This window comes from Colletotrichum abscissum (assembly GCF_030869225.1).
Source record: "Colletotrichum abscissum strain IMI 504890 chromosome Unknown Scaffold_14.1, whole genome shotgun sequence".
NCBI classification, from domain to species: domain Eukaryota; kingdom Fungi; phylum Ascomycota; class Sordariomycetes; order Glomerellales; family Glomerellaceae; genus Colletotrichum; species Colletotrichum abscissum.
Window position 1 is genome coordinate 242519 of NW_026850032.1, and position 12277 is coordinate 254795.

At 54.5% G+C, this 12277-nt stretch overlaps 5 protein-coding genes across 5 annotated transcripts; all 5 read left to right on the plus strand.

Moving 5' to 3' along the window:
• Window positions 1–660: 660 nt before the first annotated feature.
• On the plus strand, window positions 661–939 carry CABS01_06667 (uncharacterized protein; the record flags this gene model as incomplete). The annotated part of the gene is made up of 1 exon (XM_060540032.1): window positions 661–939. The coding sequence occupies one exon, from the start codon at window positions 661–663 to the stop codon at window positions 937–939; it is 279 nt and encodes a 92-aa protein (XP_060403716.1).
• A 1412-nt stretch (window positions 940–2351) lies between these two features.
• CABS01_06668 (uncharacterized protein) lies at window positions 2352–4280 on the plus strand (the record flags this gene model as incomplete). Its single annotated transcript, XM_060540033.1, has 3 exons — window positions 2352–2417; window positions 2469–2892; window positions 2941–4280. The coding sequence occupies 3 exons, from the start codon at window positions 2352–2354 to the stop codon at window positions 4278–4280; spliced, it is 1830 nt and encodes a 609-aa protein (XP_060403717.1).
• An 894-nt stretch (window positions 4281–5174) lies between these two features.
• On the plus strand, window positions 5175–7354 carry CABS01_06669 (oxidoreductase FAD-binding domain-containing protein; the record flags this gene model as incomplete). Its single annotated transcript, XM_060540034.1, has 2 exons — window positions 5175–6096; window positions 6177–7354. 2 exons carry the CDS (start codon window positions 5175–5177, stop codon window positions 7352–7354), a joined length of 2100 nt encoding a protein of 699 aa, XP_060403718.1.
• A 3562-nt stretch (window positions 7355–10916) lies between these two features.
• On the plus strand, window positions 10917–11697 carry CABS01_06670 (vivid PAS protein VVD; the record flags this gene model as incomplete). The annotated part of the gene is made up of 3 exons (XM_060540035.1): window positions 10917–11045; window positions 11103–11237; window positions 11287–11697. 3 exons carry the CDS (start codon window positions 10917–10919, stop codon window positions 11695–11697), a joined length of 675 nt encoding a protein of 224 aa, XP_060403719.1.
• A 181-nt stretch (window positions 11698–11878) lies between these two features.
• CABS01_06671 (uncharacterized protein) lies at window positions 11879–11992 on the plus strand (the record flags this gene model as incomplete). Its single annotated transcript, XM_060540036.1, has 1 exon — window positions 11879–11992. One exon carries the CDS (start codon window positions 11879–11881, stop codon window positions 11990–11992), a length of 114 nt encoding a protein of 37 aa, XP_060403720.1.
• Between the last annotated feature and the right edge of the window lie 285 nt (window positions 11993–12277).

Below are 12277 nucleotides of genomic sequence, written 5' to 3' on the forward strand. Positions count from 1 at the left end.
ACTCCGCAGACGCGGCGTCACTCTTCGTTTCGATGATACTGCTTGCCATCCACCCTGCGTTCGGCCGAACCGTCGAATGACATAAATGGAAGAACAATCAATGCGAAAGAGGGCGCACTGGCCATGTAGGAGGTAGAAGAAGCAGCAGAGGCAACCCGGGGTCGTGTATCCGCGAGCTCGCCGTCATGCATACCGTTGTATGGGCCAGGGCACGGCGTTTCAGCGAGACTGCTCCGGGCAAAGCTGAGCAGAGTTGAGACGGGATGCCCGTGTTGAAAGGCTGAGTATCCATTCTGGCTGCGACGACTGTGAACAGCCGGCGTCGTTATGAGTATAGCTTTGGTTCTGAGATAATTGTTTGCCATTTGTCGGATGCCCGAGTGTTGGGTCTAACAGAGTCAGTTGTATTGCACTTGCAAGCCACATCGGTTAGGACCGAGAAGAGGCCTCGTGGCCGGCCTCATCTCCACCGCACCGGCGCGGCTCTACCTAGTGTATTGAAAAGCTGACGTTGCATTTTGCGGGAGTGGTTAGCGACAAGTCCGCGATTCCTCCAAGCTTCATTCAGGACGGTCTAAACAATGCGACCACAAGTCAGTGAGAAAGAAACAGCATTCCCGGCGGCTTCCCGCTGCTTCGAGAGGCGCAGTACTTGGGTCGATGGTTGGATGGGTGAAGCGGGCGCGTCCGAGCCGCGGCTGTAAAGATGAGGCCGCGAACTATGTGGCCATGCCGCCATGGTCAATCTCGAACCAGTGCCTGTCTCGAACAGAGCAACTGGCAGGCTTGGTGCGGGACGAGTTCTTCCATGGGTTGAACGCAGGAGGGGATGCACAACATGAGAGGCTGAGGAGGCACGGCAAGGCACAGGTGGCGGAGAGACAGGAGGAGGACTACAGGACTGCAGGAGAGGAGGAGGAAGAAGACCAACGGAGATAGTACGTACCGTTGTACACTGCGAGAGATTGTGAGAGACTGTGGAAAGTTGTGGGGTACTTATCAAGGGCTATAATTGAGTTGAGCCAATCAACTCCCTAGAAGGTCACGGGAAATGGGACCTCAAACGCTCTGTTGGTGCACTAAACCAAATCGGTCGATTTTGCGACATGGTACCTGCGTTAAAGGCCGCGCTTCCGTTCGCTATTGCTCCACAAGCCTCTCCTCCTCCCAGTCTCCGGGCACTTTGGGCAAGACCCCTCGGACGGTGGACGCTTGCTCGAAACCGCCTGTCTTCGTCTCCCCTTCCATTGCCCATGTCTGCGCGTCCGTGACTCTGCAACCATCAGCGGCAATCATCAATTATTGGATCATCTTACCCAAAAGGCCCCCCTTTCCTTCCCTTTTGGCACTGACCCGGTGTCTTGACCCTAGTCAGACTGTCAGACCCCCCCCTCTCGCAGATCACTCTTGAAGGCCTCCACTCCCCTCTCACTCCTCTCAGAGACTCTCCCTCACTCAAGGGTCACACGCTTCAACGCTTACCTTCTGCGTCTTGACCACGCCACACACATTCCTCCTTCGAGCTTCACGAAGCACTTCCATGGCCTCAAGAGTAAGACTCGACGTCTTCGACCGAGACATTCCGATCGTGCGAATTATCCACGACGTCCGCTCCTTCTAGACTCGAACTTTGAATACACACAATACTCACTCACTCATTCACTCACTCAATCACTCGCATTGCGCACTGTAACTCTCTTCGCCCATTTCGACATCCTGAGACTCAGCCTTGCAGCCCACGGCGGCCGATCAAACGCGGATATTCTCCCACAACCAGAAAACCGTCACCGCCTAACTTCAAGTGCTTGCTCGACAACAGTACTGACTACTCCGTACTTTACCCCCATTCCCCGGGTCTGTCAATTCCCACTACGGTCGACCAGCCGACTTGGCTTTTGCTCGCTGTCGTCACGTCGCCACGAATCTTCACCAAGTCTTGATCCACCCTCAAACGCCCGGTCGCTCGACCATGCCAGCTTGACAATCGCGCGGTCCGAACTCTTGCGTCGCACATTCAGCCCTTTCCTCCTACCCTGGGACCCACATTCCGTTCTCCCTCTCGTTCAACAACCGAATCTTCTTCCTCTACTCCTTCGGCTTCGTCCCGTCTCAAGTATCGATCTTTCTCTCCTGGTCATCACCAAGAGAAACACTGTCGATTACTTCGCGGGCGAGTAACGACTTGTGTTTGCGGCAGGTCCGGGTTGCGTTATCACACTCATTCACACGACGTTTGGTCCCTCGGCGACCATCACCCTTCTTCTTCTCTTTTTCCGACTCGACTGTGTCGGGATTCTTCAATACAACTTTGACATTCGTCACACTCGTCAATTCGCCGCCCACTACCCAAGATGGGTTGCCTCACTCACCGCAAAAAGGTCATTGACCAACGTGCCGAGCAGAAATGGGACTATATCGTATGTAGAGCCTCATACGGTACAGCATTCTTCTGGTGCTAACCTGTCTAGAACCTCAACGACTTCAAGTCACGAGGATGCCTCACTCCGTTCGCGTACTTTTACCTGTGGCTCATGTTGATCATCTCCCTCGCCGTCTACGGCGTCGATATGTTCACTGCCATCAACCTCCTGGCTTTCGACCGCTGGTCCTCCGAAATCGACCCCGCCATCGACTTCAAGATCTCCAAGTGGATCTTCTCCATTTCCATCATCGCCTCCTTTGTCAATCTCGCCTTTGAGCATTTCCGGGCGCACCGCGTTATGAAGCGAGGAAACGTAGCTGAATGCTACCTCGACACCATTGCCGTTCGCCTCGAGAGTATCCGATTCGGAAAGGGCCAGGGTTGGAAGCGTTTCTTGGTCTTTGCCGAACTCACCAAGAGTAAGAAGGGAGCCGAGTATATTGCTCTGTTCACCTACTTCAGCTTTCAATGTAAGCCAATCCTACTTTCCCATCGCGGCCGTTACTAATCTTATGTAGCCTGGATTCGTGTACTGGTCTGTTCGGGACCTCGTCAGGTCGTCAACGCATTGACTCTCAAGTCTGTCTACGACGCCAAGCTTGCTGTTCACGAAGTCTCCGTCGAGGGCTCTCTGCTGGGTTTCTTTGATAAGATTAAGACGCTTGCCACGGAGGATTACCAGCAGGCTCTCATCCTGTCGGGTATGGTCTTCACCCTACTCATTTGGGTCTTCTCCGCTCTCTACCTCATCATGGCTGTCCTCTTCTACGTCTTCTTCCTCTTCCACTGGATCCCCAAGGCCGATGGAGGTCTCTCGGGCTACTGCGAGCGCAAGGTCACCAAGGCCCTCATGAAGATTGTTACAGTCAAGGTCAACAAGGCGTTAGCGAGACAGGAGGAAAGCAAGAGAAAGGCAGAAATGAAGGCGGCCAAGAAGAATGGTGAAAAGATGCCCCTGGAGCGACAGGCCACTCTGCCGACTCTACCCAATGTCGGAGACCCAGACAAATTGGCCGAGATGCCCATGTTTGGCCGCAACGACACCTTCGCGACACTGCCCGCCTACGAGTCTCGTCCCGGGACCCCCGGCAGCATCGAGCTCAACTCCATGGACCAGAAACGCCCCCTGCCCTCGAGAATGGGCACCACCACTTCCACGGCCAGCTACTCGTCGCGCGCACCTCTTGTTGGCGGCGCTGCCGACTTTGGATACCAGCGCTCGGGCTCTCCGGCTCCTTCTCTGCCACCCATGGACTTGAACAACTACCCTCCTCAGCGCCCTAGCACTTCCAACTCGCAAAGGAGCTTCCGGCCTCAAATCTCTCACGTGCAAACCAACTCACAGAGTTCTCTCCGTGGTGGTTTCTCGGAGAGCCCCTCTACATACTCTCCCGACACGATGCCACCCTTCCCTCCGCCTGTGAGATCCAACACTGGCCGATCGGTAGAAAGCTTCAGATCGCAAAGACAAAACACGTACCAGAGTGACCGTGGCACGCCGGCGCCCAGAGGCACCTACGACGACTACTCGAACCAGTCGAATGGACGGGCCAGCCCCGCACCCTCAGCATACTCAGGCCGCGCTCCTGCACCCATGCCCCGTGGTCCCGGTCCGCTCAACAACACCCCGTACCAAGCGTACCAGCCGTTCAACCCGCAACGGAGCGCGACTGGCCCGGTTCCGCCCCGAGGCCCGCCGAATGCTCCCACGCGGAACATGACGGCGCCCGTGCCTCCCCGGCCACAGGACGACTACTTCAACCGTCCTGGCACCTCACAGAGCCAGCGGCCGAGCCCTCGCGGCCCTGGGTACGGCTACAACAACGATGTAGAATCTCAGAGGGATCCGCGGTACTAGGGGTACCGTGCTCCTTTCTGAGGCTCATAGATCGCGTGCGCTTATAGGGTTATGCGGCTACGTCCCGCAATTTCTTTTTTTTTTCATAATGTCTTTATGATTCAAAAGGGGTGTCTACTTTTGCGCAGGGAACAAGCGCACATTTAACGAAAGGCCTTTCTCGTCATTTCCTCTTCGTCCTCGCCCAGCCCTCTCACACTACTCGGAGAACACAAGAGTGTCGAGGCTGAGGTTGAGGCTGCTCCTCCGTCTTTTTACGACCATCCTTTCGATACCCCCCGAAACTTTTCGCTTCATTCTCCGTTCGTCCATGTACTACTAGGAATTCAGGGTCTACTGGCTACAGAAGTGCTCCAAGAGCCGCTAGAGAGAGGAAACCGCCAAAATCCAAATGTACTTTTAGAAACTCAAGAATACCAAAGTCTGTTGATGACAATCCGATGTTCACACTTTCTGTGGTTTCGTCTGCCTTTGTCATGTTCTTCATACTTGACACTGTATTCACTAACGTCCCCCGCGGCGCCAGGGCCCCTGGTAAGCTCGCAACGCCAATGCAGGCGATTAAAGTTTTGGCCCCGCTTCCCCGTCGTGATGACCCCTGGCACAGTCTGACAGTGCCAAGTAACCGTCTTCACCAGCTGCCAACCTACGTCAGGCCGTCAGCTTTGGAATCCCGCCTTCGCTGATCACGACATGCGCCCTTCGGTGCTGATTTGTCACCCGGAGATGTCAATTTCATCCTCCAGGGCTCATACAGATGCGCTTACAATTAATCTTGTGGTGTTTGTGATGATTTCTAACGATGTGATATTACTATACCTTTCTCAAAATTCTCATAATTCAATGCAAACAACGTGATCACCTGCGAACTTACACCCTCAATACACATCTCATATGAATCACACCCTCCTCCTGACAACCCTCCTCTCATCACAACTCCTCACAAGCTCAAACCTGTTCTTCCACTCACAACTACAAAACACCAACGGCATCATGCCAGGCAGAACAATACCCTTCCACCAAGGCGAACTCGCCCTCCACGAGCAACTCAAAATCCCCCGCCACAGAGCGAACCCCACAGCCGCGGGCCTCCCGCCCTCCTACGGCAACCGCATCGCCGCCGCCCCGCTCCTGGCCCTCGGCACCCTCGACGCTGAACGCCGGCCGTGGACGACGCTATGGGGCGGGGAGGCGGGCAACGTGGCAAGGCCGATTGCGGAGGACGTGCTTGGTCTCAGGAGCGTGGTTGACATTGGTGATGATCCGGTGTTCAAGGCACTTTGGGGGGCCGAAGGGGAGGTAGACGGGGACCAGCAGCAGCAGCAGCATTTGCAAGAGGTAATTCAGCCTGGGAGGGGTCCGGATGGAGGGAAACTCGTCTCCGGACTGGCCATCGACCTCACGACGCGGGATCGCGTAAAGTTCGGAGGGAGGATGGTAGCCGGGGCGGTTACGGTTCCCTCGGATGGCACTGCTACCGCTGAGGACCGGAGCTCTTCTTCCTCCTCGGAAGTACAAATCGCGGTGCACGTCGAAGAGAGTCTGGGAAACTGCCCCAAGTACCTCAACAAAAAGGACGTCATCCCGCGGGCGTCGCTCGTCAAGGGCAGAGTGGAGCGGGAGTTGCCGCTGTCTGAGGAGGCTGTGAAGGTCGTGCGCGGGGCGGATATGCTTTTCCTCACGAGCGGACACGAGGAGGGAGGGGACGATGGTGGCAGTGGCAGCAGTATGGATACGAACCATAGGGGAGGGTCGAGGGGGTTTGTGAGGGTTGCGAGGAACGATGAGGGTGGCGTGGAGATTGTGTATCCTGAATGTGGGTTTTACTGCAACCCCCTTTCCGAGTCATTTGCATCCGGATCGATGGTTATGACGAGAAGGCTAATCATCTTATAGTTTCCGGCAATCGGTTATATCAGACGCTGGGGAACCTTAAACTGAACCCCTTGGTCGGGATCGCGATACCAGACTTTGAGACGTCAGACGTCCTTTACGTGAGTATTACTCAATTTCTTCCCAGCCTCACCTGGAACTTGGAAGATTATGAGGCTAACACTTGGAGGTGGGCAAAGCTCACGGGATCGGCATCGATACTCGTCGGACAAGACGCGGCAGCCTACCTACCACGCACGAAACTCGCCGTCAAAATCACCGTGTCGGCCGCGGTCTTTGTGCAGTCCGGCCTACCCTTCTCCGGCACCCCCCTCGAGCCGTCACCGTACAACCCGCCCGTAAGACCGCTCTTCTCCGAGCAGCAGCATGTTCTGAGTTCGTCTACGGAAAGCACCAGAACGGCCGCGCTGCTGCGCCGCGAGATCATCACGCCGACGATTGCGCGGTTCGTCTTTGGCCTGGAGCCCGCGGCGCAGTGGGAGGCGGGCCAGTACGTCACGTTTGACTTCGCGGGGGAGCTGGACGTCGGGTGGAGTCATATGCGCGACGACGAGCCGCAGAGCCTGAATGATGATTACGTGAGGACTTTTACGGTTTCGAGTCCGCCGGGAGATAAGGGAGGGAAGGAATTTGAGATTACGGCGAGGAAGAATGGTCCGGTTACGACTATGTTGTGGAGGTGGAATTTGAGGGTTCCGTTGGAGGTTCCTGTGCTTGGGTTTGGCGGAGAAGAGGCGTTTAGGATGGGTAGGGGGGAGGGGAAGAAGGGTGATGGCGGCGGTGATGATGTTGAAGAGGTGTTTGTTGCCGCTGGTGTTGGGATTACGCCTTTGATTGCGCAGGCTGGTGGTGTTTTGGAAGCTGGTGTGAGGATGAAGGTGTTGTGGACTGTCAAGGGAGAGGACGTGAAGCTAGTGAGGGACGTTGTTGGAAGGATTCCTGGGTTGGCTGGTGTGTTGAGGGTGTTTGTGACGGGTGAGATTGGAGAGGCGGAGGAGGCGATGATGGGGGAGTTTGAAGGGTTTGGGGCTGTTGTAGAGAGGAGGAGGATCAGGGCTGGCGATGTGAAGGATGGTGGTATCAAGAGGAGGTACTTTTTGTGTACCGGGCCGGAGATGCTCAAGGTCTTGAATGGGTGGTTGGAAGGCGAGGATGTGGCATTTGAGGACTTTGCTTTTTGAGGAGGCAATGGGGATATCTTCAAATTCTATATACTCTACCAGCCAAGCTGTCTGGCAAAAGGCTCTAGCTATATCTATCGAATAAGACAATGTAATCATTACTTATTGATTAGACATGGACAATCATTACAAGGCATGAGAGGCGAAACGAACCATCTTCCATTGCTATTGTTTGTTAAATCTGATGCAGCGGCCTTTGATGCTGCCAATTCTCAAGTCTTCGTGTGTAATTATCCGTATGTTTATTCTGTCTTTTTTGTACATTTGAATTCTGGGAATTACGTGTATCTATGTTTGGTACGAGCTTGACTGTCTAAAGCATCCAAAAGCCACTGCTCACACGGCGGTGTTAGTCAGATGGTATCTACGACAATTGACCAAACGATATCTCATCACATCAAGGCAGAGCTGCTGGAAGGGTCGGTTCACGATCCTTGGCAAATGGCGACAGGCACTTCGTAATGTCTAATCTTGGATGTAGCCAATCTGGAAGAGCGGAGTCTGTTCAACTACCGGCAGCAAGACGTCTGGTTGAGACATTGCATCTGGGAGAATTTCTCGCTAATTGGACTCAGAAAAGGCATGATCACCCTATCACAGTTTCGGGATTGGTTGGGCAAGAGTGAAGAATTAATTAACTCGGAAGGCGGAAGGCGTAAAGGTAACGTCAAGTTGTATCATTGCCAAAAAGGAAAGAGCAGTGGAAGTGTAAGCGAGAACCCGCACCTGCTCCAAGTCAACAGAGTCGGCGCTTGGAAACCACACACCTGGTCACAGCTGGCGCTGCCACTTTCCATCGCCGCGATCCTCAACCGCAAGCGACGATGCCACACGACTTTCCCGATTGCCGCCAAACCCCAGAGTTCTGGAACCCCATTCTGCCGCCGGATCGGTTCACACGTTGGCATCATCGCGTCTTCGTTTTGGTCTGCGGTTGGGCGACACCCGCAACAGAATATTTGCATTCGAGACGAAGCGAGACCAAGGCTCGAGCTTGATTGTCCCAGTTGAGCCTCAGAGTCGAGAGTCAAGCGGCATTCCCGACGAGCTCCAGCCAGGCGAGGAGTGCAATCGAGATGGTCGTCACCCAACGTCGAACTGTCAACTGAGGCACAGCAAACGTCTACGGACTCACGGGATACACTCCCTATGGATACGCTAGCTGCATGTGCTGCCCCGCCGTCAGGCTCTCACCGATGAACTGAACATGCAGCTTGGCTCATGCTCAGCTCGGTAGTGGGGAATCATCCGGAGGGCACGTCGACACGGATCGAGAGACACCTTTCAATCCGGGACCCAACTAATACCCGCCTGCCTGCTCAACTGGGAAATCTCGATCGGTAGTTAGTGCTTGGGATTGAGGGCATCGTCGGGTCGACCGATGCCCGCAAAACTCCAATGCGTGCAAGATGCCAGAGGACACAACTCACCCGACTCTCGCGTTGCAAACATTCCGCCATGATCCGGATCCGTTGTGTGCTCGTGGAACGACCGGAATCACATTTTTCGCTCTCGCCATTGTCTCCCGTCGCACCCCTGTCTCTCGGCCGATTCCTTCTGCTAGATCGATCAAGGGGCATTCAAAGATCTGGCCTGGGCTCGTTCTGCGTAGCGAGACAGATTGCTCTCTCAAATTCTCAATGGCCAACCACAGGCTGCGGGCAAGTTCCCGGAATACGGAGACTGGGGGATGAATTCGACAGGCAAAAAAGTGAGAGATCTCGATGCGCGCTGCTTGGCCGAGCACAGACTCAGACGGCGCCCTTGTCAACCTGCGTTCGATTCTTTCAGGGCAGCAACAGACATGGATGCAAAGGGCCAAATCCAGTCTACCTCATCGCACCAGCCAGCCGAGCGCACTTCTGCCCTGTAGTGTCTTGTACGGGGCCTGAGACGTCGTGTGCTTTGTGTGGTGTAGAGGAGCAAGCGATTCATTGAACTTGGTCGTTCCCAGGCGGATGACGAGGGAACGGAACCACAACCACATCTCGATGCCAATGTTTGAGGCCTGTCACCCCAAAGCCCATGTCAGAATTCGATGGCGACCAGGGGATTCTGAGCAACGTTTCTCCAGCAAAGAAAAAGCCCGATTCCGATGCTGGTGGCCGGCCTGCCACACCACCAAGGTGTACGCAACAAGCAAAGCATGGGCAAAACATGCCACAAGTGAGCAAAAAGCTCATCCAGGCGGGATCGAAATGGGTGCAGGGGCCCATGCTGGTGGAATCGAGATTATGGGAAACCCGTTGCGGCGATCGCTGTGATCGCTGGGCCAAACGCAAATCTGAGCATCGGATTCCGCTCCGACTCATCACCCTGGCTCCCACACACACGTCCATCGGCCATCGCCCTGGGCGCCCACGCAGTTCGTCACCGATGGTCCTCAACGAGCGGCACTTGGCCGGAAGCAGCAATGCCATCGATCAGAGATAGCGACCCGAACCAGCCTGAGAGCTTGCGTTGACAACGGCTTAACATCAGGGACGCCTCCCCACGTCCCAAGTCTACGGAGAATGGCACTGCCGGCTGTTAGGCTTTTGGTACGAACCCCGCCGCACTACCGCTGCCGTCCAAACATGACGAGGTGACGCTCGTCGCCATCATTCCTCACCCCGCGCGAAGATGGCTCCCCATTTAGCGCATACTCTGTCTGTACAATATTCTGCACCTCGTCAAGCGAGCGGGTACCCCCTGGCGAGCGTAGACGTGGGAGCTCTTCGCAGTACGAACCGAGGACATGGGCCCGACCTGTTGGCAGCGGTCGTTGGTCCTTCCGCCATCTTTCGTTGATGTAATGGGCCATCTGACGATCAAATGGCTCGCCAGGATTGGATGGTAACGCTCGCTCTGTCACGAACAAGTCGGAGCAAGGACCGTTCATTCTACTCCTCCTTGCTGAGCTTACCTCACCAAGCTCACCACCTGAGGGAGCAAGCAGACGCCGAAGACATCAAAGAGACCCAGACCCTTAACTTTGCAGGAGGCCGTTCCAGGCCTAAACCCACCCCCCTCTCCACACTGCTGCTCCCGATCACCGTGTTCCACGCATCGACTCGCGATCAGTCCTGCAACATCAACGATCGCTCCGCTCGCTGGTGGACAACGGTATCTCCAACCAGCCCCTACCGTTCTGCCACCAATTTTGCCCAAAGTGTACTTTGTACGTTTGCCTAATAACGTCTGTTGCACCACCCAACGCACCTTTCAGCGAACATCGTACCGTCCTTTCGATATCTTGGCTTGATGACCTTACATCCTTCCACAACGACCTGTCACTTTTTCCCTGACTCTGTCAACCAACGATTTACACTTGCTATAGCAGCTCTCAAGCAATAATCCTCATAGTCCCCGATCGACTCCCTTGCCAGCACATCCAGACATACGCATAATGCAAAGTGCCTAACCGCCTTACTCTGTACAATATCACCGACCGCCAACCCTGCTCTCTCTCGCTTCTCGTACCGGCCAAACCCCCCGGTCACACATCCCGCTGCCTCCCAGTCACCCGTCACATCGTCGCTTTATAATCACATTCAGCCTTCAGGCTCAGCCAACCTTCACAATGTCGATGCAAGAGTTTCAATACCCGGCCTCCTATCTTCAACCGCAAAAGACGGAACGCATTCTATCATTTCGGGCACAAAACCAAATGTCGACAACCATGAATCCGTGGGAATCCTGCGCGCTTCAGGTACGTTTGGGACTCTCAACTCAGGCTTTCTGGCTCCGGTACTGACATCCCTTCTAGTACCAATTCTCCGAGGAGACTGAGCAAGCTGTGCGTGGGAAGCGTGGTGCTTGGCGACAACCGCAAGCCGCTGCCGATCCCGTCATGTACCCTGGACTTTACTGCCCCAGCGGATTCGACATGATGAGCATTCTCGTAAGTACCCAAGTCGGCGATGGATGTTGAGGTGATTAACAATTATCAGCTCCGCGTCGCTGGAAGGCCCAACCCCAAGGTTGAACTTGGCGCAATTGACTGTTCTGTTGCTCTACTTCTTTGTGACCTCGAACAGCCCGACTGCCCGATTGTCTACGCCTCCGAACACTTCAGCATTCTTACCGGCTACAAAAACAGCGAAATTCTTGGCAAGAACTGCCGCTTCCTTCAGGCGCCCGGCGGAAAGGTCAGCAAGAAATCTGCCAGGAAGCATATCCCCAAGGAAACCGTCAAGAGCATGCGCAAGGCCGTCGAGGCAAACGACGAATTCCAGACCGACGTTGTCAATTTCAGGAAAGACGGCACTTCCTTTGTCAACCTGCTCACCATGATTCCCGTCCGCTGGGACTCCCAACACTTCCGGTACTCTGTCGGCTTCCAGGTCGCACGCGAGGATTAATTTTCGGCAACACGCAACACGCAAACACGAAAGTTTGTTTCGACATTTCGTCACTGGCGCCTGTAAACATCCGGTCGCGAAGGCAACGAAACGTTTTCTTTACAAAGGCAACAACTATGTCACGACTTGATTACGAGCGAGGCATCTGCTATTAGGCATTTACGATACCCACATTACACGCATGCGAGTTAGAGCCCACGCATCTCGGGACACGATACGACTCTCTATTACTATTATTTCCTTCAATTTTAGGATGTTTCTGCGGCGTTTTCCACCAGGATACGAAGAACGATGAAAAAAAGCGAATTACTACTGCATGGAGATCTGGAGTCACTTTTAGGTGCATCAAGACCATTATCAACCATCCGCCTCATTGGAGTTGATGGATGGCAGGGAAAGCGAATTGAGAAATAATCCAGCTTCAAAGCATTTGGGATGGCGTATTATCGACAGTCGGCACTGGCCTTGACTGTACAAGGGGGGGCTTCTTGGGAATTTTACATCATGTCCGCAACATGATATCTTGATCATGACGAAATGTTATAGCATAGCAGACGGCCCAAGGCCCTCGGCGAATTGA